A 25270-nucleotide genomic window follows, 5' to 3' on the forward strand; every position below is an offset into this window, starting at 1 on the left:
ATCTTGCATTTCATTTAATTTTATATCTCTTATAACTCTTGACGCATTATTTTAATTCTATAGGTCTATATACACACACGACTTTCCGAAAACCGACAAAATTTAAATCGTGAAAATTTCTTTTATTCGACACGTTTGCTGCCAAATGCCTTTTAGCTGACTTTCCTTTTACACCAAGTGCATTATTTTGTAATAAGAACAACAACAAAATATGAAATTAGATTATAATTGAATTGTAATAAATAAAAATATTTACTAGTGCATTTCTATTATAATTAAATAACATAGTCATACGTTTACAAATATAAATAATTGTATCTTAGATAACACGCATGTCTTAAAGACGTCATATCTCGATTTGAGACATTATGTTCACTGGGATGTTATACATACATATCAAATGTGGTCTACAATGTTGGCCGTCAATGATCAACCTGTCATAAATGGAAAGCTTGGGTGGGTATATCAATGATTCCGTCATCGGAAACCGTTAGATGTTTGTAGTTGTAGAGATTCATTATTTCTATAGCTTAAGAAGTAAAACTTATTAGACTCATCGAAAGTCTCACGGCAGTTTTATCAATTCTCTCGTTTATGTTTATATCATTACCGTTTCGAATCGTTTTCGGTATTTCGTCGGCACAGTCTCTTCGGCTATCGATATTTAATCGAAAGATAATCACTAACGATCCATCTGGATCTTTGTCATAAGAATTTCGTGAAATCTATTAGTCTATCATTTCCGCTAACTGTTGCCAAGGGTTCGTCATCCTGACATATTTTTTGCTCCGCGTGCGTATATAAAAAATCTCGGAACTTACGACCACTCGCCAACTTGTCATTTGCCTTACACCACGAGTCATGGCAGTCATCGTCGATCATCCGTCAGTGTTCAGTCAATTATTCAGTCAGTTCAGTTGCGAGTAATTATTAAATACCAGTTTAGCAGTTTAGTATTTGAGCTTTTATTCTACCATCTCTAGCATTTCTCTGGAAGCAAAAATCTATCGAAAAATATGCACTTTTATCAGAATGTATAAAAGTATTCGGTTTTTGAGAGACTCAGAATGTAACATGTATAACATGTACAAAAACACAATGTCTCGGCTATTAGAATTAAAAAGCAACGAGTTGTATTCGAAAACGATTCGTTAGGATTAAGCATATTAGGATTAAGCAATTGTTTTATGACGATATTGGATTGGTGGCAACTATACTAAAATTCGAGATGCGGTAACGATCACGAACAGCTGGTCGCCTCGAAACGCTCGTTGTCAAGGGTAAAAATACCGCAATACGGTGCAGCGCGACGCGATGCAGCATACGGAATGATCGGACATAGTACCTGTACGTCCATAATACGATCGAGTCTATCTTTAATCTTCCATTTTCGTTTATCGTAACGGCAAACTCAATTAAAATAAAAGCCATCGCGCTGATAATAATTCTGTAGCATTATTCGCGTAATAAGACTCTATAAGGCCTTCCCCGCGGTATCGATCACTCGTGCAACTTGGCGACAGATGTTTTTATTGTTGCACAGTTATAAAGATATAACTGATAAAGATATAAAACTAATCTTATTAGCGACTAAATCTCTTTTTACGTAACTCCGTCATTATCTTGGTTGTCGAGAACCTTCGATTGGATTGATTGGAATTACACATTTTTTTGTATATATATACACATACCTGGTTCTTGAATGCAAGACTCGTCTTACGTAAGCCTTATTTCTCGCGTGCATTGATAAAGTTTTAAATGCATAACTTTGCACATATACACGAGAGAAAGAATCCAATAAAAAAGTAGAAATTATATCATGATTTATGTATTTCGAGCCTCTCATAAATATGACATTCTTTAATTTAAAATGTTTACGTACAGACAATCAAAATTGCAAATTTTAAGTTTTTTTAAAGCAGAGTTATAAGAATTAGCAACTTTCAAGTCAACTTTTGTAAATGACATCCATTGTTTCCCTTGTCGCTCTATGTCTACAATGAGTCGCCGGATGCGCGTAATATAAGGCGCGCCAACGCGCTTTGTCTCGGGAACGATTGTATAAGTGCGATAGAATTACTTTCCCGAGTGCTGTCAAGACTCGTTGACAAGTTTTTTCTTTAGAGAATTAGTTTTGTAATTACAAATAACATAAAATTGTTTAAAAGGAAATAAATTTTCAATGGAAATCTTGGCGATAGAGGTACGATCGCTTGTTATACGTCCGTTCCTGAAGTAGAATATGAATCCTGGGCTGGCTGGGACACGTATTATGGAATTGATTTCGATCGGAATTATTTAGTTATTTCCTAGATTTCTATTGTGCTTTCTAGAGAAAACGGAATAATTCTGACCAAAATCTATTTCGAAATATTCCATAATACGTGCCCTGAACGTCACGCGCCTTATTGTTACGTGATGCGCCACATCAGTGCATTGATAAAGTTTTAAATGCATAACTTTGCACATATACACGGGAGAAAGAATCCAATAAAAAAGTAGAAATTATATCATGATTTATGTATTTCGAGCCTCTCATAAATATGACATTCTTTAATTTAAAATGTTTACGTACGGATAATCAAATACACAGATTTAATTTTGATTATCTGTACGTAAACATTTTAAATTAAAGAATGTCATATTTATGAGAGGCTCGAAATACATAAATCATGATATAATTTCTACTTTTTTATTGGATTCTTTCTCCCGTGTATATGTGCAAAGTTATGCATTTAAAACTTTATCAATGCACGCGCGCATCTAGATGCTCGTTGCTAAAACGCGAGCAGCAAGAGGAAAGCAATGGGCATCAACTACGAAAAATAATCAGAAAATTGTAACTAATTTTTAGTTCTGATTTATTAAGTATTCGTTTTGTTTAAATCCAAATATATCCTGTTTTTAACTTAATTAATCGATCGAAACAGGATATATGTATAGTTTTCGAGAAAACATCTCTTTTTTAAGATTTACTATTTATAATTAATAATCGTAAAAAAATTATTTATACGCAATTTACTTGCATACTTGTTCATCACGACTTGCGTCATTGCTCATATCATATGACGGTAACGATTATCATTCAGTTCATTCAGTAGAAGAGTACATATACTTTTATACATAAGACACTAATTGTAAGAATGGGATTGAAAGCAATATGTACTTATAAATCAGAATCAAATTCAACAATTTAATTTTATTTCTTGAACTTGAAATAATATTATAAGAATCGATATATCATATATTGCGAAACAATCGACCTCAATAAATTGTTTTCGGACCTTAGAACGATTATATATATATTGTATATATATATGGGTACATGTATGATACAAAATGTATTTATAAGTGTATTCAATGTAAAAAGGAATCGAAATTTTTGAAATTTAAAAGTCGAAAAGACGCCGATAATTTCATTGGTAAAAAGTCCCGGAGTAAAACACTTATTATAAAAATTCAAATTAACTTGGTCAGTATATATGTGATTCTATCGGAAAAGCCGTTCTGCTTATATTTTTCGAAATATTCATACAAAAATTTGAACCCATCTCGTCCAGATTCGAGTTGCTTAGAAGTGATGCTTTTGTTTTTCGAAGAGTCTAAATAGATTTTTGAATTCATTTTTATGAGATAATTAAGCCCTTTTCTAGATTCCATTATCCGATTAAATTCTGTGAATGTAACAAAACTAACAAAATGACAATTGAAATTTAAATTAAATTTTTAAGCAAAATGCAGAGAGAAATAAAACTAATGTATGTATAGTACTAGCTACTTCATGTTGCTAGTACTTCGATATATTGAATAAAGCGTGAATTGGTTGATGCTAATAACAAAAAGGAGAAGTTGATTTTACACGCGTACATACTTTCTTTTCCATGTTATTAATTACAGTTGTGATCAATCGTCGGAAATGGATTGTCAAACATCACGAAATGATCACCAAATGAATATGGTAATATTATATTATAACTGAATTTTCAGTAGTAGGGGAGAGAGAGGAGGCAATTTCACACAATTAATGAAATTATATAGTGATTCGTCTTTAAACAATCTTTTAAGATAAAATTCCACTGTAATGGCCTTGTTCTGTAACTCTATATCTCGACGTTACCAAAGCAGGAATACCTTAATCTTAATACGTATTTGTTTTATCGATAGAATGTTCGATAGAATTATTACACGCAGCTGCAAAGAGTTCAGTATAAGTTTTTACTACAGTTAAGAAATACTATCCATGTGTTCCGATATTCACTGCCAGTACTGAAAATCTATAGTTTGCGTCACGTATACTATAGATTTTCAGTACTGGCAGTGAATATCGGAACACACCCTATATTATTTCTTGAAATAGTGTATTAAATATTTGAACGAAATAATCTTTTTTTTTTACGCAGCAGTATCAGGTATGGATTACTATTTTGGAATTGATATACGAACACTCTATTATTCGTAACATCGTTTTTTAAAATTACTTTTTTACACTGACTGCGCTACTAATGTCATTTTAGTAGTCCGTGAATAAGTCCCGCGTACAGCGGTAGATACAGTTCCGCATCCAACCGTGTAGTCAAAGAGTTAATTTTATGAGATTGTTAATTTTGAAAATAATGTTAAAATCTCAAGAATGACCATTTTAATACGGCGAACTTTTAATATATCAAAATATCATAAGTAGACATCGGATTTTTTATATGCAGATTGGTAGAAAGAAGCAATTAATATAACTAACAATAAGATTATGTTATTTATAATATCCAACATCTTTATACTGCAACATATGTTAGATATAAATATGTTAGACATTATAAATAACATAATGTTAGTTATTAATTGTGCTTTTCTACCAATCTGCATATAAAAAATCCTATGTCTAATCATAAGTATACAGCTTTCTACACAAGATGTGTTGGAGGATGTATAAGTCGATGTAGGACAGAATATGATATAATAAGGGTTGTAACCTTCATTTTACTGAAGAGTTATTATTAGTGAAATTTTTTTATGTATCTTCAATTGATGATATTTCTTAATCTTAAAAGTTATAAGCGGGTGGAAAAGTTTTAATTTATTATCTCTTATTTGAAACAGAATTATAGTCATATATAATATTATAAATAATTTTTAAATATAATCTCGGTATTTAAATATAATCTCATTGACAAAGAGTCAACGTAGTGTCTTTGTAGACGAATTTCTCGGCTTGTTGCATTTAGAAATGTCATTTTTAACTTTTATTACGTAATACTTTTGAATATAACTGTAATTTCAAAATAAAAAGATGACATTGACCTGAAAACAAAAGTATATCAAAGCAATAATGTATTGGCACAAAATAAAAATATGTTATTTAATTTTAGAACTCTGCACAATTTATCATTTTACAAATATAATTCATTATCTCAGATTAAATATATATTATGTATATATTAGAACATACTAAAATATCTGTAATTTTTATCTGGTATCTATAGTATATAGCTCATATATAATCAAATAAACAGGAATATTAAGGACACATCGAACCATTTATCGATGTAGTCTAAATCATGTCAAAGGTTGTCAGTAATGTCAGCGATTAAAAATTAATCGTTGCTTTAAGTTGGACTATGACCACGTATGTCATCGCGTATACGCCGGCCACCGGCCTGCCCGGCCGGCGGCCACGTACGTGAACGTCTAGTCGTTCCTTATCGTGGCATCCGTTAACACAAGTCTCGTAACCTCTCATACGATTCTCTCTCGGCATCACAGTCGTTATAAATTTGCGTCTAAAATTCCAAACTAATATTCTGCATTATGTCGCTGGACGAAGTAAGGACAACGAACAAGCTTTATTTTTACAAAACATTTTTACCATAACTCGAATAGTGTGACACGCGAAAATGGAGCGTATCTCCCTGCTCTCCTCTCCTCTCCGGAACGTTAATTTACAGCGAGTGAAGTTAGCAATTAGTAGGTACTAGTTTGATCGATGAGATTAGTGACGTTTGTGATTTGTTTTAATTGTTCTTTTAAATACTCACATCAGCACGTGATGATCACGTATATCGAACTGATCGTTATTTCCGAAATTATTTTAAATAGACGATATACTAACGCGGTGTGTAGTATATACTACTATATACGCGTTCTTTTAGATAGCTTCATTGAAAAGCTATCTAAGCTCATTAATTTTGAAGAGGTTAAGAACTAACGATCAGTCGATAAAAAGGAGAAATTTAGTAGGTTAAACGCTGATATCTTCATGGAGACGTGTAGAGGTCTACGTTAGAATAGGTTAAGATAAGATTAGGTTAGATCTTAGATCAGCTAACACATATTCGTATTTCGTATGTATGTACATAGTCCGGGACTATAAATATTTTAACGTAATATCCGAATTATTCGAAATAATTATTACCCAATTAATTATTTAAATCCATGTGTTTGTCCTAATGGTTCTGATAATTCGAGTCATAATATCGGAAGAGCCGAATTTGTGCATTTAGATCCGAAATCCAGGACAAACCAGGATTGAGCAGGAAACCAATAGCACGCAGATTGACAGCAAACTTGATCAGAATTTCATACCAAAATCATAGCCTTTTGTGTCTGCATTAAACTCGTGTTCTGTCGACAGAGCAATGTGTCTTCTGACAGGCAATGAGGCAATGTGTGCAAATTGGCAGCAGAAACCATACAGTGTTTCTACTCACATTGCCCGTCAGCAGACTCTGTCGCATTTCTCTGGCAACAGTTTGACAATATCGTGTGATAGAACGGCTTTTATGTGAAATTTATCTTTCTGACATAAAAAATTCTACGGGCTCTGTTCAGAATCTGTCTGCGCAGGTATGGCTATCTGGGAGAATATAATGACAGATTGACTGTAGAAACTAACAATAAGTAAAATCTGCTATTTCATAACCATAATGTTTATTAAATGAAATGGATAGATTCTGCCGATAATCTGCTATTATATTATATCGGCCAACAAGTAATGCGGATATATAGATAATATACCGGATCTGATGCGATAACTGAGCAAATTTGCCGTAAATCTATTGTCATACCGCGGGCAGTTTGCTTACTGAGTATACAGGGTGTTCCCCAGGTTTTTCCGTACAAACTTTAATGGTATGTTCTATGAGCAGAAATAAGAAAAAAATGTTATACAAATATTGGTCTCAAAATGCTTCATTAGAAAGTTATAGCAAAAGTTAGCTTAGAATATACCCGTGTAAAGTTATTTTCTAAATCTAAATAATTTGTCGAATTCTAAACGAATTTGTATTGAAGAAATAATAACGGTCTTGCCATAGATAAGTGGCACGCCGTATACCATAAGTGATACATTTATCTTATCCGCTTCTTCGTGCTTACTGTTTGAAATGATTGAAGGTGATTATAAAAGCTTGTATATTAGTAACGAGCAATACACCTTGTAGAACATTATCTCAAAATGCCGCAAATTTTCACATTTCGTACTTTTGTTATAATTTATAAATTTCGAACGAAGCATTTTGGGATCTATGTAACATTTTTTTTCTTATTTCTGCTTATAGAACATACTATTCAAGTTTGTACAGAAAAATCTGGGGCAGGGTGCGCGCGCGTGCATACACTGAGGATCTACATAGCATGAAAAAATTATACATTCAGTAGGAAAAGCAAGAAGAGCTAAATAAATCAAGAGCTAGCTAACTTAGCGATTAATCTTCCGTTCTGTTTCTTATAATTGTGAGATCCGACTCTTTGTACATTAAGATCCGAATCATCCGAACAGATTGGACATCCAAACTTGAGTAATAGAATAATTCAGTGAATTAAAAGACTTCGAATATTAGTAGATCGAGATCATATTTGTAGTTAATATAAATATGCTGCGATACCGCTTCAAGCGTGAATTCCACCGACAGTTTAATCGATTTGATCAGATCGGTTAATCGTTAATTAAATGATGATAATCCTAGTTATGATACAGATAAAAAAAATAAACATTTTATATTTTACTTGGAATTAGCGTCAAATTATATCGTTGGTGTGTACGCTACTCTTGTTCCGATAAATTAAATCATCCAAATTGCTTATGATTTCTATTAAATTCAATAACATTTCACCAAGTAACATTTCAAAAAGTATTTTCTTTTTATCAAGTGATCATAAACATACGTTTCTATTCTTAGAGATTTAATAATGCGGCCATAGCGGTAAAGGAATTGGCTGCGCAGCCAGAAGACGAAGATTTACTCGAGTTGTACGCATTGTACAAGCAATCCACTGTTGGTGATTGTAATACAGGTACATTTTTATGGAATTTTATGCGTCCAGTTCATGCTCATTGTGTACAATTGCAATGATCCTTGTAAATCTTTTTTTTTTTTTCAAGAGAGACCGGGTATGTTGGATTTCAAAGGAAAAGCGAAATGGGACGCTTGGAATGGTAAAAAAAGCATGGAACAAGAAACGGCGAAAGAAGAATACATTGCTAAAGTGGAGGCATTAATCGCTTCGATCGGAAAGAAGTAGTTGATTCATTGTCACGAGTACACGCGCACATAAAGATTTGCGCGTCATCTTATTTGAACGCATTTCTATTAAAACTTTTTCACTATCGATGAGAAGCACTTGGAATATTATTATGTAATTCGCATGTGCAATTATATTTGTGTAATATGCATTTGTATAGATACGGTACAATATCAACTTTCTATTTAGCCATTTATAGGAATGCACTTTTTTTGGTTTCCCGTTTGTGTGAATTTTGTATCCAATGATTTATTAGAATCAGCATAAAACTACTTGTCGCATATGTCTCTGTCATAATTGACTTCCCCTTTCCGAACAGTAATTTGATCTCTGCCGTTTGCAATAGTTCCATACTCTGACTTTATACTCAAGATAATTTAGTGTATATTAATAATGTATTTCTATAACATTTTTTTCCTTATCATTATATACACATATGTAAATAGCTAATCGAAGAAAATACGATCGAAAACGGTTCTTCTAACACAGTTTCTCAACGATGTGTCTCAGCGTATATTTAGCTAAAACTTAAATCGGTAAATAACGCTAGGGCCAACGACAATAAAAATACGCAGCGACGAAAATAAATTATACTATTAATCGATACGAGATGCATAAGATACTTTTATCATTTTGAGAAATTATATATAAGTTTTGCGTCAGTTCTGTAACCTAGCGATAATCGATGCTCAAGTTAGCGAACGGCATCGGTTACGTTACATCATACAACAAGGTAGAGACAAGGCAGATGTTACTTGTAAATTAGTCTCGATTCGCGGCGTATAAGCGATACGCTATCGCAAGTACCTAACTAAATTAAAAAACAACTCGTTTTTACAAAGCTAAACGACTCAACGACGACGACGGATAGCGGGCCGCTTTGCTCTCAAAATTAAAAGTCGACAAATCATGATTTTCTTTTAAATGAACTTTATTATACGAACCGCGTGGATATGTCAAGCCAGTCATTTATAGGATGTTATTCTTTCTCTCTTTAATTCGTACACAGATTAGCGATTTTTTCTTTATTATTCATCAATTTATGAATTTTTATCAGATCAGGTAATAATGGATAGAATAGCATATATATCAACAGGACGAAAATTTTCCCGGGATCAAATCTGTATCGAGTATATCAGGAGCGCACACTCGTCGACTTTGATACACACAAGGAACTTGAGACAAGAGCGAAGCAATTTATTTCCTCTTACTTCTATCGTGCTTCTTACTCATGTGCGGATGATGACGCGTCTTTACTCTGCTAGCTTTTAGATAGTCGCCATGGGTCGCGCTCGAGCTGTGGCTACCCATCGTGTTATCGTTGACGTTCTCACAGACTTGACGACTCGTCGATGCTTCGTCGAACCTAACACACACACAAACAAACGAGATGACGGAAAATTGAAGCTCGTGTAAGAGGCAATTCGCTCTTGTTTTATATAAATTCCAATTATTAACGCTCCGATCACTCGGGCTTAGAGAGCCTATCTCACTATCATCGATTGTCAATTTCGGCGAGTAAGAGCGCGCGGTTAAGAGCGTGTCGACGTGATGTTACGTTCTCGATGAAACGATGGTAAACAACTCTGCTAGGGGAGGAACTGTGTCGAGAGATACCAACGCGGAGATACCAAGTACTCGTTTATAGATGTTCTAATCGTGACGACAGGAATTTCTCAATTGCCAAGGAGAGATCGAGCGAATGAGATGTGTTTTAACTGTACGTTATTGACTGTGGTACGCCATTCACTGTCTTCGATTTCAGCACATCATTTTCATAAGACATTATCGTTTCTTTCCCATTTTCAAAGACTCTGTAAAAGACACGAACAGGAGAAAAGATTAGAAATACAATTAGAATAGATGTAACGCCGCCGGATCTTACCAGATACAGTGTACGTGTTGTATCAAATATATGAGACTTACTTTTTGGTCGTAATTTTCTTTCCATCGATGAAACGAGTAGAGGTGCTGGTACGTTTCACAGCAGAACCACCGCTCATTCCGTCGAAACTAGTGAAAGTACCAAAGGAAGCGAAGTTTCCTGCGGTACCGGCATTCTCCATTAAATCATTAAACGGCAAACGAAAGCCGAATCCAAAGGGTCCGAAGAAAGAAGTACTCAGACTGTTATTAGCCGAGTGACCATGTCTTCCTCCAGGATTTCTTCGTGGACCACCGCCGTGAAAACCTGCAAATTTCAATGTTTGTAACGTTTGTGACTTTGGTAACCTTACTATATTTCCTATCTGGATGTATTTGTATTATTAGTTATAGTATTAGTAGGCTTTACCGGCGAACAAATCTTCGAACGGTATCCCATCGAAAAATTCTCTAAATACTTCCTCAGGATCTCTGAAAACGAACGTGCCGCCGAAGTGCGCGTCAAAGTCATCTCCATGGCGTCGTTTGCCCCCAGGCATTTGAAGACCTTCCTTGCCATACTGATCGTAAACACGTTTCTTCTTCTCTAAAAACGTTAAAGCGAAACATTTATTATTTGGCTTTCGATCGTAATCACCATCTCAATTCTGCTCCTTTCAACCAAAACCCAACAAGCGAGGTTTCTGCAAGGCTTGCCAAAGGTTAGTCCAAAATATCGATGCGTAAGTTTGGAATATAATGCGAAAAGAGAGTCTCGGAGAGAATTTATCGTATATCGCTTCGTATGTCGTATTAAATATATCGCTCAGCTTAGCTTGCTTAGCTAAGACGCACTGAATTTTTCATCAGGGGTATAACTCTCTCGACCAAGTTATAATTCGCTAGCTGTTAGCACACGCTGACAATAGAATACAGGCAGGGTTAACTGCAACGCGTTATAGCTATTCCGTATTCGATATGGATTCTAAAGATCAGAGCAAATTCGAAAAATATATATTTCTTCCATTGCCATTTTCAAAGAGACAAAAAAATATGAGCGATCGAATGTGCGTTGCATCTCGATATTCGTATTCGGCGAAATCGTTTCGATCAAAGTGGGATATTTATAGATTATGAATCAAATACTAGAACGATCTTCATAAATAGCCGTGTCGCGCCGTAATTCAACTTGCAACTCAAAGTTGTCGAATATTCTAGCCATTCGCGTCAAACGTTCCGCGTCCGTTCTCGGCGGCACCTGAATCCTTTCGAAAGAAGAGGAGAAGAGACGCGAAAAAACATTGTAGCACGTTATTAAGGTAAGTAAAAAAAAAAGAAACTATAGTAAACAATGCTTTGAGCACTCGGCAAATCGTATTTTTTCAAGTGGTACCGAAATATCGCTGGAAGGGAGAATCAAAGAAACTCCGGAAGGTGAATCCACGGCCGGGCCTTGACGCCGCCCTCTGATACAAGCGCTGATCGTAAGTGCGTCTCTTCACATCTGGAAAGATTTTCTATATCGCCCCGATCTTTTTCGTTACACACGCACAAACTACACGCATACATCTCTCGTTTGCGCTCGAGTGCGTTCGTTCGAGCTCGTTTCGTTCGACAATCTATAATCCACAATCTATCACATTCTATATAATCTGAGAAGGAGCTTTCTTACTTTTCGCGTTGACGTTTTGGCTAAAAAAAGCGGCGACTACTCGTCGGTGTTTAATCGTGTTAATCCTACAGATCTGAGACTAGTAACGATTCCGATAACTTCGGCGACGTGATTCAATAAATATTTTCAACTATGTTTCCTATGTATTTTTAACTATCTCTCACGCGGAGTCACGCGTCATCCAAAAACATTTGATTGATTAAACGAGATTAAATAAATTAATGCAACCTCACATAACTATATTGATATTAATATAGATTGTTTGCACTTATAGGTTCAATCCTCATCTTTAAAAGACCGCATTGTAAAATTGACCAGATAATAACCAGCGCGTGATTTCCAGCATAAATAGATGGGATCAAGTTCAATACATACTTAAAAATCCGGGTCAAATCCAACAATCAAGTTTTATTTTCTTGGATACGAATAATATTCATAAGAAATAATATTTCATTCATACATTGTATTTGCCAAGTAATCGAATCCTTATTAGTTTGTTTCAAATTTTAGAATGAGTGCTCGGAGAATTCGAAATGCACTTATATAAGTAGTTTCTATCGTAAAGAATCGAATTTTTCACAAGTAGTATTCGAATATGTTATGTTATAGTAATATATAAGTTATCATTAAAATTGTAATAAAGAGATATTTGTATGCATGTATATATTTACATACACACATTATGTTTTATACTTTACACATAAAATTTCTAGTAAAGTACTCATAAAAGGTTCAAACATGTATGATCTAGGTTTCATTATTCTTAAGACGATCTTTAATATAACACTATATATGAACATCGGTCGAAGACTGAAGATTAAATATACGAAAATTATGTCATAAATAGATTCAAAATATAAAAAGTAACGATAAGAGTAACTGTTAAATTCGTTATCGTTACAGTTACAAAAAGAAAAAAGCAGCGTCGTTGCCAGTTTATAATTCGCAATTAATATTAGGCGACGATAAAAAATATATTTACTTGTTGAATACGCGTTAAATATATATTAGCTGTTATTTACTTGTTAGGGTTTTCCAAAAATACACTATTGCGACAGAAGAGTGATAGTTTACGATTTATTTTAATCTCTCTTAATTGACGAGCAAGCATAGGACGAAAAACGTTTTTATTTCACATCACCAAAGTTATCGGAATCTCCCCACGCTTTTATGAGAATCTAATTAAAATATCGTCAGATCTCGACACGCGTCTCACAGAATGTCAATTTGTTTTTGTGGCTGAAACATCATTTCTTACCGCAGTCTCCTCGTTCAGAATAATTATCATTGTCTCGGTACGTGTCTGTCGTGTCTACTGCGTATACCTACCGTCGCTCAAGACTTCATACGCTTCTGAAATTTCCTTGAATCTCATATTCGCCTCTTCCAAATTCTCTGGATTCTTGTCCGGATGCCATTTCAATGCCAACTTCCTATACCTGTGGAACGAAAATATGCCGGATATTGCGTTAGCGAGGAGCTTGTCAAAACTCAAAAACACGACTGGGCAACGGTCATTTCGCAAGATTTCGTAATTTGATTCAGATCGTTTACAACAAGAGGGACGAAAGGGGGATAAGTAGATGAGGGAAGTCAATGGACGGATCGAACTTACGCCTTTTTGATGTCAGCGCTGGTAGAGGTCCGCTGTACTTCGAGCACTCTGTAGTAATCCACCATCGTTCGGCACGTTCGGGGATGAATCAGGATCTAGGAAACCACCTGTCGGACAATGCGAGAGAATCAATAGATGCGGGAATCGACGATATTGATTCCGATTCCGATACCGCGACAGGTTGCAAAAAAAAAAGAAAAAGAAAAGAAACGTACGATCGAAAGCCAGATGTTGATGTCACGAACATCGTCATGCTTCCTCGAGCGGTAGCTTCCGATAGCGATAGGCGCGATGGCGCGATTTTCACCACGCGACAATCTCTAACGTAACGTCCCGACGCGACGTTCCGACGTGAAGTCGACGGTAGAACTGCGCGCGGGTATCGTTAACGATTTTAAATCGAGCACAGATAGGAACACGCACGCGCGAGCGAGCGTGTTACTAATTGTAAGAGTGGCGCAACGGCGAGATCTCGATGGCAGACCGAAAGCGCGGAAGCCCAAAGACGAAATGACTAAAGTTAGCTAAGCCGACTATCGAAAATAGTTGGAAATATGGAGGTGGAGGTCATTACGATAGCGAGAGTCGCGCTACTACCGGCATCGGTCGCCGCCGCCGCCGCGCCGCCGCCCGCCACCACCAATACATCGATTCGACGCTCAACTTTAAAGCGACTCGCTTTAAATCTAATTAAATCGAATTGTAGGTGGAAACAAAGGGAGAGAAAGAGGAGGACCGGAGATGCGCGCACGTCTCTTCACGGTCTTTCGCCATATCGTGACGTTCGTCGCTACTTCGACCGATACTACTTTTCGCTCTCGCGATAACTGGCTCTCCGCCAGGCGCCAAGTAGAATCGCGTTCGTCTACTCCTTGTCGGAAAGAGGAAATCTCTCGGCGACGAGACACGTGGTGACGAGAGGACCAGCCGAGATAAGACGGGTGGACGGGCGTACGTGCTTTTTACCTAGGAATAGTGCGAAGCTACTTGCTCGAGAGTGACTCACTCCACTTTGGGATTCGATTTTGGTCTACCTATGCGCGCTACCTACGCACACGTGTGTTTCTCTCTCTCTCTCTCTCTCTATCTCTATCTTTGTCCGCCTGTCTCAGGTGAAGTCGCGGCCAGCGTGCTCGTCATCGCGACGTGGGTGCTTCGCGCGACGCGACTGCGTAACCCGGCCCTCAGACCCGTGTCCAAAATCGAGACACAAGACGTCTTATGTCCTGATTTTGGACACGCGTGCTGTCTGGGCCGCGAACGGGCCGCGCCGCGACTGGAAATTGTTCGTTTCACCTCGACAATCGTTTCGATCGCTTAATCGCTTAAATCGCGAATCCCCACTCCCGACCACTCTTATCCCTCACGCGTTATCGTTATCGCAAAATTTCTTTCAAACCTTTGGTAGTTTATATCTCGGTTTCCGGCGAGATACATCCTCCTGTAGCTCCTCAGTCCTCCGACTGAGCGAGCCTCCTCAGCCTTCCGACTTCCGATCGATCAAACTTGAGAGGAGCGATTTCGCGCGCGCGAGGAAACGAGCCTCGCGAGACGAGACATTGCATATGCCTACATGTCTCTGTCTGTTAATTTGAAAGAGGATACGCGTTCGCGAGAGACGTGTGCGAGAGGGAAGCGATTCGAGCGATTCTAGTGGGCGTCCTTATGCTCTTACAGAGTAGCGTGACGTCAGGTTTACTTATTTGGCCAGAGAACGACATATCGAAGGCAAAGGATTTCGCGCGACGACGCCGACGCCGACGCCGACCCCGACCGGCCGACGCGCGACGTTGCGAAAGCGCGTGTCCTCGCTCGCGCGATTCTCTTTTCCGCGCGTTATCCTTGTCTCGCGACGATTGCTACGCTGTTGATCGCTTATCGCTTATCTTGTTACTTCTCCGCAAAGCAAATGCGCATCGTTTTCACAATTTTCTAATACATTGCTCGCGTGGAAAGCGACTTGTGTTTCGCAGGAAACAGTTGTTTCAACATTGATTTATGGCCCGATAAGAGCAGACTGATCTCTCACGGATCGAAGGAAACTACGTTTCAGCATTTCAATATGCTATTTTCTGAACTCTAACAGTTAAAGAATGAATTGTTCTTATTCAAAGGAAAGTACTTTGAATTTGTTAGGATTTGCTTTAAATAGCACAGTTATATCGGATCCCATCTTTTACACAAAAAAATAATAATAAAATTACGTTAATAGAAAATAACAATGGGCTTATTTTCATCTTTTTCTAAATGTAACTCGCGATGGATAAAAGTTTTAATTCGATATATACAAATTAATATATTTAAATGAATAGTTTACATACATTTATAATTAATATTAATTATAAATCGGTGTAATGTTCCGAAATATCTAATGCTTTAAATGCTTCAGTATCAATATATAATTGTCATAAGCGATTCATTAACAAGAATGCTCGTTTCTTCCAATTACTCAATATGATGCAATCTTGAACAGACACCTAATACAATTCAATATTATGATTCTTGATATCTCACCCTGTATTGTGTATTGTGTGCCGTAACCTTTGCCCCGAGTCAAGGTTAGACGGCGAGACATAAAACTGTAATATCAAGCAAGAAACTAGTACCATAAATATAATACTATGTACTGCGAATATTTTATCTGTAAACAATTATATTATATATACATTCTTAATGTGCCTTGAGTGTAGATGGTCTATTGAGAGTCTATTGTGTGTGGAAAAAAATTACAGAAAGTCACTCAGTGTACTCGTATAGATAAAATATCATTGTCGTCGTAGTGATATTACAAGCCAAGTAACGGAAACGATCGATGGTAGATAATGCGGATAGGTTTCAGTTTACGATAAACTTGAGAATAATAACAGCGGAATGAAATTTTGCTACACCACGTAGCGTTTAACGTTAACCTGGTTTACCTGGCATGACCTACCACGAGCGCGCTTTATCAACTGAAACTACTGAAAGTGGTGTCCTCGTTTCCTTCGTACTTAAATACTTTTACGCCGAGATATTCGAAGATGCTTTAGCAAACAATACGGAACGTACGAATACGTGCGTGCCCTGTGGCGGCTGTGGCACGTATAGACATTAGCTCGGAACTCGGAACTCGGAATCAGTCGGTCGGAACGCGCGAGGACTCAATGCGTTTACGTAAAATGACATTTTTCTTGGAAAGTTTATTCGTTCCTGGAAGGTTCGGACGCGTGTAGAAACGCGAAAAGTTTATAGCCAAAAAGCGGACAGAAGCATGTAACGTGTAACTATGCGACAATTGATTTCACGATTGCATGGCACTCGGTGACATGACTCGGTTACAAGTTGCCTTCGGTACTTACCGAAAATGGCTCCTGTTCGTTGCACGTTAATCGCCAATCGGCACTCTCAATCGATTTTAATGGTCCAAAGTAAACCGTTTTTGTCTCTCGATTGGAAAGAAAGTACACACACATTCGCGAACAAAAGTAGAGAAACGCAACAATACCATGAAGTTGACTCAACAAAGCTTTCGATATACAATGTGGACGGTTCGATTTTTCTAGACGTGGTGGAGTTGGTATATATTACATTCGTGGACAACGATTCGTCCTATACTAGTGATGAAGCAAGTCTGAAAGATGTCTACCCTGTTTCAAGGTATGGGACGAATCGTTGTCCACGGATGCTCGTTTCCGTTACGCCAGCACAAATATCGACTGTCTCATGGAGCGTATTTATTATTACGTGGCGTAATGATCAATAAATCAATATATATTCGGAATATATAATAAATATATATTTGGACGTTGGAAAGAGAGAAAGCAAAGATTCTAACAATAATGGCTTTCGCAAACTAGACGCGATGAGCGATATCCAATGAGAGCTCTGCTTTTCCAGTGACGTCCGGAAAAAGCAGAGCTCTCATTGGCTATCGCTAATCGCTCATTGCTCATCACGTCCAATGTGCGAGGGCCATAAGTGCAAAAAGTGTAAGCAACACAAACAGACCAAGGGGCTGCGCACAATGAAAGGAATAGGGAACAGTTCAATATTCTCATTCTACATTTCATAAATTTTAAGGTTCCTTGATCGATCAAGGAAGGTTTATGAAATGTAGAATAACCAATAAGGAACAAGGAATCCTTATTAGTTATTCCTCAAGTACTACGTTTACGCGAGCGTTACTTACTACAAAATCCCGTTTACGCGGAGGAATTATCGTAAGTTACTACAGAAGTAACGCTCGCGTAAACGTAGTATATAATGCATATATTATTTATCCTTATTTAATATTTGGTGAACAACAAGGATAAATGATTCTGCACATTGTGCGTGAAACAGGGTCTGTTTCTTTTAGCTGCACTGGCTGAACTAGGCTGAATTGGTGCAATAAGTTAAGCCTTGTGTACACGATACTAGAAATCGGTCCGAGTTTCGGTTTAAGCCAATCAACTTGCAGCTCTTACAGAAAAGCAGCAGTTTCATTGGCTTAAACCGAAACTCGGACCGATTTCTAGTATCGTGTACACAAGGCTTAAGAGTGAGACAAGTATATATTTTGTCTCACTCTAACTTATGGCTTCTGCACACAGGACGCGGAAACGCTTGCCGCGCGGCAAGAAGCGACGCGGTAGCCAATCAACGTGTTGTTTTTCCGTAAGAACCAAAAGTTTATTGGCTACCGCGTCGCTTCTTGCCGCGCGGCAAGCGTTTCCGCGTCCTGTATGCAGAAGCCATTAGGGCTTAAAACACCTATTGTAGACGGGCACTTACGGTTCTTGAAACGAGGTAAAAATTACAAAAGTGAGGAAATTTACTAGAGTATCTATAATTTCATTGGTCGAAATCTAGTAAATCTGTTTACTTTTGTAATTTTCACCTCGTTTCAAGAACCGTAATGCTGGGTCTACAATGCGAGTCGCAAAGTCGTAAGTCGCAAGAATTGACCAATCACAGTCGATTATTCTCCTCAAATTCGACTGTGATTGGTCAATTCTTGCGACTCACGACTTTGCGACTCGCATTGTAGACCCAGCATAATTGACCATAATCGACCCCCAGAGCCACGGACGCATTTAGGGATTGCACTCGGCACCTATTGGAGACCGGGGGCCCTATTCTCGAATCGTTTTTATGAAACTCGCATGCGAAATTCAATGCTTTTCAAATAGAAAGTCGCATACGAAAATCATTAGGGCCTAGGGCAGGCTCGAGAATACGTTCCCGAGACTAAAGGCATATATGCATGACGGCCAATCCGTTTATTTACTTACTGGATATGCTTCATATGCTTTCGGAATTGTGATTGGTTAAAACCAGCGTGGCAAGTTTCTTTCCTTACAATCAAATTTCGACGATTGGAAACAAGTTCGAGATATTTGTCGTTGACGCCCCAAGTGCTGGAACTGCTGGAAGTTGAGTCAAGTCTCAAAGAGATACCGGCTGTAGCTGTAGCTGTATCGAGGAGAATCGAATTACTGATTCAACCAGAGTGGATCAGGCTTGTTGAATTCGCCAGCTCGCAAGCCGGAATAGTCGAATTATTGAGCCAAAGTGTTCTCGTCAATGTAATGTGTCGTCTCCGTACGCCTTGTCGAGCCGAATAGAGCAGTGCAAAGCTTGATAGACTTCTGAGAGTCGAGTAGCTAACGTGAATGCGAATGTTATATCGAAACTTGTGATCTATCTTTCGTAAACATGGTAAGTCACGTTATTCAACTGTAGTTTCAAGCATTTCAAGTTTGATTGACTTGTAACTCTTATAAGAAGTATGACGTTCTCTTAGACTCGATCTACGATAGATGTAGGAAGCCTTCAGCTTCCTAGCCTTTTGCTCCAAGTTTTAAACTTGACGTTTTTTCCTGGCAAAAAGCACTTCCCCCCCCCTTCCCGGTGCTGCCTTAATTCCTAAGCTTTAAGCAAACTGTCCAGATCATAGCTGTAAAGTTTAGAGCTTGTTAGAACAAGTCAACGTCACAGCTCAAAGCTGAAAGCGAAAGACTAAAGGCTTCCTACACCTATTGTAGACCAGGTCTTAGCCGTACCAAGCTAGAATTCGTGGGTTCTAATAGCCATTTCTTTAGATTTCTAATCTTAAGCTAAATGTCTTTCTAGCTAAAGTCACCCATGTTTGCATACTGACGCAGTGGTCAGTTTCAAATTGTTAATGTATCTGATATGTTTTGTGCCATTTATCTTGTTTATTTTACAGTCGGGAACACTAAAGCCGTATTTGACAGCAGTCAGGCGTACGCTTACCGCCGCTATGTGCCTGGAGAACTTCTCCTCTCAAATTGTGGAAAAACATAACAAGCCCGAGGTAGAAGTAAGGGCGAGCAAAGAACTGCTTTTAACGCCCATCTTGATAAGTAGAAACGATAAGGAGAAAGTCTTGATTGAATCCAGTATAAATAGTATGAGAATAAGTATTGCTGTGAAACAAGCTGATGATCTAGAAAAAATTCTTTGTCATAATTTTACAAGATTCATGACAATGAGGGCCGAACATTTTATGATTCTCAGAAGAAAACCGGTAGAGGTGAATAGCCACAAGTTTATTGCAAGTTTTTAAGCTTCCATGATTTGTAATAATAATAATATTAATGTAATTTATTTTTTAGGGCTATGACATTAGCTTTTTAATTACCAATATTCACGTAGAACAAATGTACAAACACAAGATAGTAGATTTTGTTATTCACTTTATGGAAGAAATTGATAGAGAAATCAGCGAAATGAAATTATCGGTTAATGCTAGAGCACGCATATGTGCGGAGGAATTCCTAAAAAGGGTGAGTATCCAACTTATTCTATTCTATTAATTCCATATCTACTCCCACTTTGTCATCTAATTTACTCAATATTGGATTTTCTTTTCAGTTTTAATTCATTTATTATTGATCATTACCAGCTGTTTGAAGAATCATGGGATACGTTGCGATTGTATTGTCCAGTGGATCGTTGTACAACTTTTAACAACTTGGACAATATTAAGAGACACTTTTATAAAGTATCTAGTGACGTGTTCTTATCTACATGCCACTTAGAGTGTTCCATGTTAAATCATCAATGTTATTTGCTTCAAATCTTGTTATACGAAAATAATACGAAGCGATATTAAAAGTGAGTATCGCTGTTTAAACTTTTGTGAAGAATGTTTTTTAAGTATTTGTTTAGTGAAGTAGTTGTGTAAGTCTGAAACCAATTCGCATTCAATGAATTGTAAACAAGAAAGATACTTTGATAATATATCATAAGCATAGTTAGTTTTAAGCAAATCTACAAGCTCGAGTATACAAATTTTTTTTCAAAGTAAATCAATTGACATCGAATAAGTCATTTTTACTAATGTTTGCTAAAAGAGATTCTTAAAAAAATTTGAGATTATATTATATTATATATATATATATATATATATATATATATATGTGTGTGTGTATATGTATGTACGTATGCATGCATGTATCTTTATCCCTATGTAACTAACTATATAATTTCAAAACAAAAGTATTACATAATTATGTATCACATTCATAATTATTAGCGATACTTAGCCAAAGTTACATCGTTATAGAAATTATTTTGTCAATTTATCGTAGTAAGATTTAATAAGTAACCTTAAGTAACTATGGGTGTGTTTTGCAAAATTTCATTTTTCAAATTTGTATACTTTACATATACGAGAACTTTTATACAATTTTCTTATAATAGTACATCTCTAATTGAAATAACATAGATTCAAATATCGTAGACAAATTGCAATACCAAATAAGATTTAGGAAGATTCGTTATTTCAAAATTTGTTTAAAAAATCTTTACATATAATAACAATAGATCGTTTAATAAATATATCATTTACTTTTCTAAAATGTTTTATTATTTTGGGGGAGAGAGGGAGGGAGAGAGTGTGAAATCGATAAGAAGCATACATCTCGAAGAATATTTTTGCGTTTAAGTATGGTGTTACTGCATGATGAAATCGTTTATTACATTTAATTTTTTTAAACATAATTTTAACGAGAAAAACGCGCGGATATATTGATGTAATGTGTTTTCAGGCTTTAACGAAAGAATGAAAAATAATATCCTTCGACAATTTTACACTACGTATAATCAAAACGCGTGTTATACTTGCAAGAGAAACCTATAAAGTTTTATTTTGAAATAAAATAATATCGAGTTATATGTACGCGTATATGCTGTAAAGGGGTAGATCAAAATTGTTGTTGATAATTTATCATTTTCATGTACTTAGAATTTATCACGTTAATTACGAGAATTTCACGTAGTCAGACGTAGTGGATAATATCCGTTCTGATTCTGTTTCGAAAATTCCGCAACGGATGCGCGCCTTCGTATCTGCAACCTGTGAGCAAAGTTGTAGAGCGGTATTCGCATAATCCGATCTTATATTTACAAGATCGTTTTAAGCCTGATCGTAAACGGTTTTCAGACTATCAATGAAATGACTGCACAGCGTCTCGAGAACTTGAAACATCCTCGTACTTAAAACGATCTTGAATATGAGCTTGGACTATGAATAGGGGTTATAAGTATAGTTCCGTAAACTGTTGCGTAAAATTCATGATAATTCTGTAAATATAAGTAAGTAGAAGAGCTTTCCGGTGAGTTTTTCCTATGATCGATCGATCGTCAGTCGTCAATTCGGTATGTTTCAAGTTTTCCAAGATTATGCGAATTTTCCCTTCTCAATCTACCGATCTCTATTAAGCTCTATTCTATCTTTCTTTGCTATTTGTAAATAAAACTCATAGTCAATCTCCAATTCCAGTTAACTTCTCATGTGAAACTTATTGCATTATTTTAGAATTAAATAGAATATATTTTTAGCATAGCAGAAAGATTGTTTCGTTAAAAATTTATTTATTTGTGGTACAGAACGATAGTGTATTCGAGTTTTTGAAATCGAATTTATCCTTTTATTGATAAATTTATAACTTTATTTATAATAATAAGTAACAAGTGCATTTGTCGTTGATAAAACTGAAGTGAATCGACGGACATAAAGTATTTCTTTAATTCTTTCGTTCAAAACGATCATAAGTTCTCATTAAGAACGATTTTGATCAAATTCCAATTAACTTAATCGGCGATTAATTCTTAACCGACAGAGAATTGTACAGTAAAATTTGTAACTGCAAAATTTTCAATTGTTAATTTTCTGGTTTAATCTTTTTTGCTATACGACAAGGAACAAAAAAATTAACAATTCTACATCCATGTTAACAAAATAGTACGAATATTATTTGATAAGTTAATCGCCGATTAAGCTAATCGAGAGTTTGATCGAAGTTAATTTAAACGCAAGATTTTTTCAAGAGTTTTACTACAGGCTGTAGTAAATACGAAAGACTGTTGCTGCACCGCCTATAGCGTTGCACAATCTTGCGTTTTGTCTTTACGTCAACAATACATGCAATAATCAAGTGATACAAAAAACAATCGAGAGATAACTTTGTCATCGTTATTTTTATCGTTATTTTATGTTTTCGTTAACGTCTCTCGCTTTGTTTTTTTCTTTTTGCCGGAATTATTACTCCTCCAGATTCCTTCTCATTTCTTTCGAGAATATTTCTTCGTATGCATCGAAGTTAAATCTTTCAGCTTATACACGTATATTGATATTTCTACTTCAAATGTAGGCTTCAAAATTGATTTTTATTCTCATTCTTCTATTACGTTCCATTTCGCAACACGCAACACGCGGATCATCTAAACCCGTTATCTATTCGTTCCGATTCGTACGTTTTTACTTCTCGTTCTTTTGGATTATCTTTCTATATCTCGTAGCGGACTGCACTCGGGCTTGCGCGACGCTGCTGGCTTTTTACGCCGACGCCAACGCCGACGCCGACGCCGACGCCGACGCCGACGCCGATGTCGACGCAGCTTTCGCGATTTGGAGTCGATGTAGTCCGAGGCTCGCCGTCTTCGGACACAGGGGAGCTAGAAGGAACCGAAGCAAAAGAGTCCTTCATCATTACTACCGTTGTGTTGTCGTCATCGTACTCGTCGATGTAGTAAGAGAGTAATAGAGACAATATAAAAATTACGCGGCAAAAAAAGGAGAAAGAAAGAGGGAAAAGTGCGAATTATTGATAAAGATAAAGGGAGACAGTGAGAGAGAGAGAGAGAGAGAGAGAGAAAGAGAGAGAGAGAGAGAGAAAATTAAAACAACCAAAAATCAAGGCTATAAAATCAAAAAAGGGGTGAGAAAGAGAGGGAGAGAGAAAGAAAGAAAGAGAGAGAGAGAGAGAGGGGGGGGGGAGAGAGCGCAAGGAATACATAAAAAATAAAGATCCGAAGAGAGATAGAAATATAGGAGACATCCCTACAGGCATTTCCAGAAAGAAAAAAAGCGATATCGAAAACAGGAAGGGGTGAAAGTCGGTAAGATAAAAGCAGAAGGGAGGGAGGGAGGGAAGGAGGGAGGAAGCGTAAGAGAGAGATACGAGGAAGGGGCGACATATAGTGTGTGGGGGAGAGCCGCGAATTGTGGCGTTACGAGAGAGAGAGAGAGAGAGAGAGAGAGAGAGAGAGAGCGAGCGAGCGAGAAAGACACAAAGGAGATCCGAAATCGAAAAGTTCGCAATTGTGGCTGCTGCGGTTAGGTAGGATGCGTGTGCTTGGGTGCGGCGTCTCGTCACCACCCGACAAACGACAGTTTAGCAGTGTCAACGTCAACAGCATCCGTAATACCATCGCCAACAGCGGATTCGTCGGTGCCGGGAACGACAACGACAGTCCTGCGAGAACGTCTCTCGGGAGCGCGGGATCGTTCGCGAGAGGTAGCGGCCGAATCGCCTGCAAAGACGGGAGATCCCCGTGGAGGTTGACAACTCCGTACGACCGCATCACCACCGCCGCTACCACCACCGTGTCGTCCGTAACTCGCCCGCGAGCTCGCGAAGAAACGGAGCACCTTCGATCCACGTGTCTCATCACCCTCGGCAATTCGCGGGAGCGATCGTACGCCAGCAACTGTACGCCGAGAAGGGCGCCTAGGACGTGGTCCCCGTCGTTCGGACGATAACGGAGCTTCGACAACGGATAACTTCGACTCCGCGCTCGTCGGCCGAATTAAGCTCTTCTTCCGCATGGTAACGACCACCGTTGGACTTGGGCGTTAAAGCGCGGCGTCGAGCGGCGTCAGACCCTGGCGGCAAGGTCGAACCAGCTCCAGCCTGGCTCTCAGACAACGTTCAGACTACTCATGTTCATCCCGGACACTCTGAGAAGCTGCATGGTGGAACCGGATGTCTCGACTTACCTGCAGGCTCCTTCCGTCGGACAGGTGCTTACAATTAGATTTTTAAAACGCCTCGTTTACGTTCGCCGCGCGCGCGCGCGAAAGTTGCTCGATTTTGCTGATTCGTTTACGTGCGCTTCCGCTGCCACTCAAATTTTGTTTTGCTAATCGATAGTTTTTAAACATCAATGTTTTTTTTACATTGTAACGGTGGTCATCCGAGTACGCGTGATTTAAATGCGCGCGCTTCTCGATGCTCCATCCCAAACAACACAAATGTCCAAAATTGGGACATAAGACGTCTTACGTCCCGATTTTGGACGTTGTGTTGTCTGGGATCACCTTGTTTACTTGACCG

General features: G+C 37.5%; 4 protein-coding genes across 15 annotated transcripts in view; 3 read left to right on the forward strand and 1 right to left on the reverse strand.

The window, feature by feature from the left end:
- Positions 1-5660: 5660 nt before the first annotated feature.
- On the forward strand, positions 5661-8797 carry Acbp1 (Acyl-CoA binding protein 1). Its single transcript, XM_071711455.1, has 3 exons — positions 5661-5817; positions 8172-8286; positions 8375-8797. Exons 1-3 carry the CDS (start codon positions 5803-5805, stop codon positions 8512-8514), a joined length of 270 nt encoding a protein of 89 aa, XP_071567556.1. The 5' UTR covers positions 5661-5802; the 3' UTR covers positions 8515-8797.
- Positions 8798-8890: 93 nt separating this feature from the next.
- Positions 8891-17244, reverse strand: LOC139775444 (dnaJ homolog subfamily B member 6). Of its 7 annotated transcripts, none has more exons than XM_071711447.1 (8): positions 17003-17244; positions 13665-13771; positions 13379-13488; positions 11771-11881; positions 10808-10984; positions 10441-10705; positions 10239-10328; positions 8891-9880 (listed from the first exon to the last, which is right to left on the reverse strand). In XM_071711447.1, exons 2-8 carry the CDS (start codon positions 13727-13729, stop codon positions 9712-9714), a joined length of 987 nt encoding a protein of 328 aa, XP_071567548.1. In that variant the 5' UTR covers positions 13730-13771; positions 17003-17244; the 3' UTR covers positions 8891-9711. The 7 variants fall into 7 exon arrangements, with proteins under 7 accessions (XP_071567548.1, XP_071567550.1, XP_071567552.1 ...); XM_071711449.1 differs by lacking the exon at positions 17003-17244 and adding an exon at positions 16583-16714; XM_071711451.1 differs by lacking the exon at positions 17003-17244 and adding an exon at positions 16597-16621.
- Positions 17245-18999: 1755 nt separating this feature from the next.
- On the forward strand, positions 19000-22428 carry Arpc4 (Actin-related protein 2/3 complex, subunit 4). Its single transcript, XM_071711397.1, has 4 exons — positions 19000-19343; positions 19855-20181; positions 20264-20434; positions 20523-22428. Exons 1-4 carry the CDS (start codon positions 19341-19343, stop codon positions 20526-20528), a joined length of 507 nt encoding a protein of 168 aa, XP_071567498.1. The 5' UTR covers positions 19000-19340; the 3' UTR covers positions 20529-22428.
- A 1032-nt stretch (positions 22429-23460) lies between these two features.
- Positions 23461-25270, forward strand: part of Nfi (Nuclear factor I) — a 48106-nt gene continuing 46296 nt past the window's right edge. For 2 of the 6 annotated variants that reach the window (XM_071711385.1, XM_071711396.1), the window contains exon 1: positions 23463-24957. In XM_071711385.1, the coding sequence (XP_071567486.1) occupies positions 24877-24957 (81 nt within the window). In that variant the 5' untranslated portion in view covers positions 23463-24876. Of the gene's footprint in view, positions 24958-25270 lie in introns of all 6 variants that reach the window. The other 4 variants (XM_071711387.1, XM_071711386.1, XM_071711395.1 and 1 more) reach the window with 4 other exon arrangements.

This window comes from Temnothorax nylanderi, unplaced genomic scaffold, assembly GCF_030848795.1.
Source record: "Temnothorax nylanderi isolate EJ_2023f unplaced genomic scaffold, tnyl_v1.0 TNYL_tig0098_pilon, whole genome shotgun sequence".
Taxonomy (NCBI): domain Eukaryota; kingdom Metazoa; phylum Arthropoda; class Insecta; order Hymenoptera; family Formicidae; genus Temnothorax; species Temnothorax nylanderi.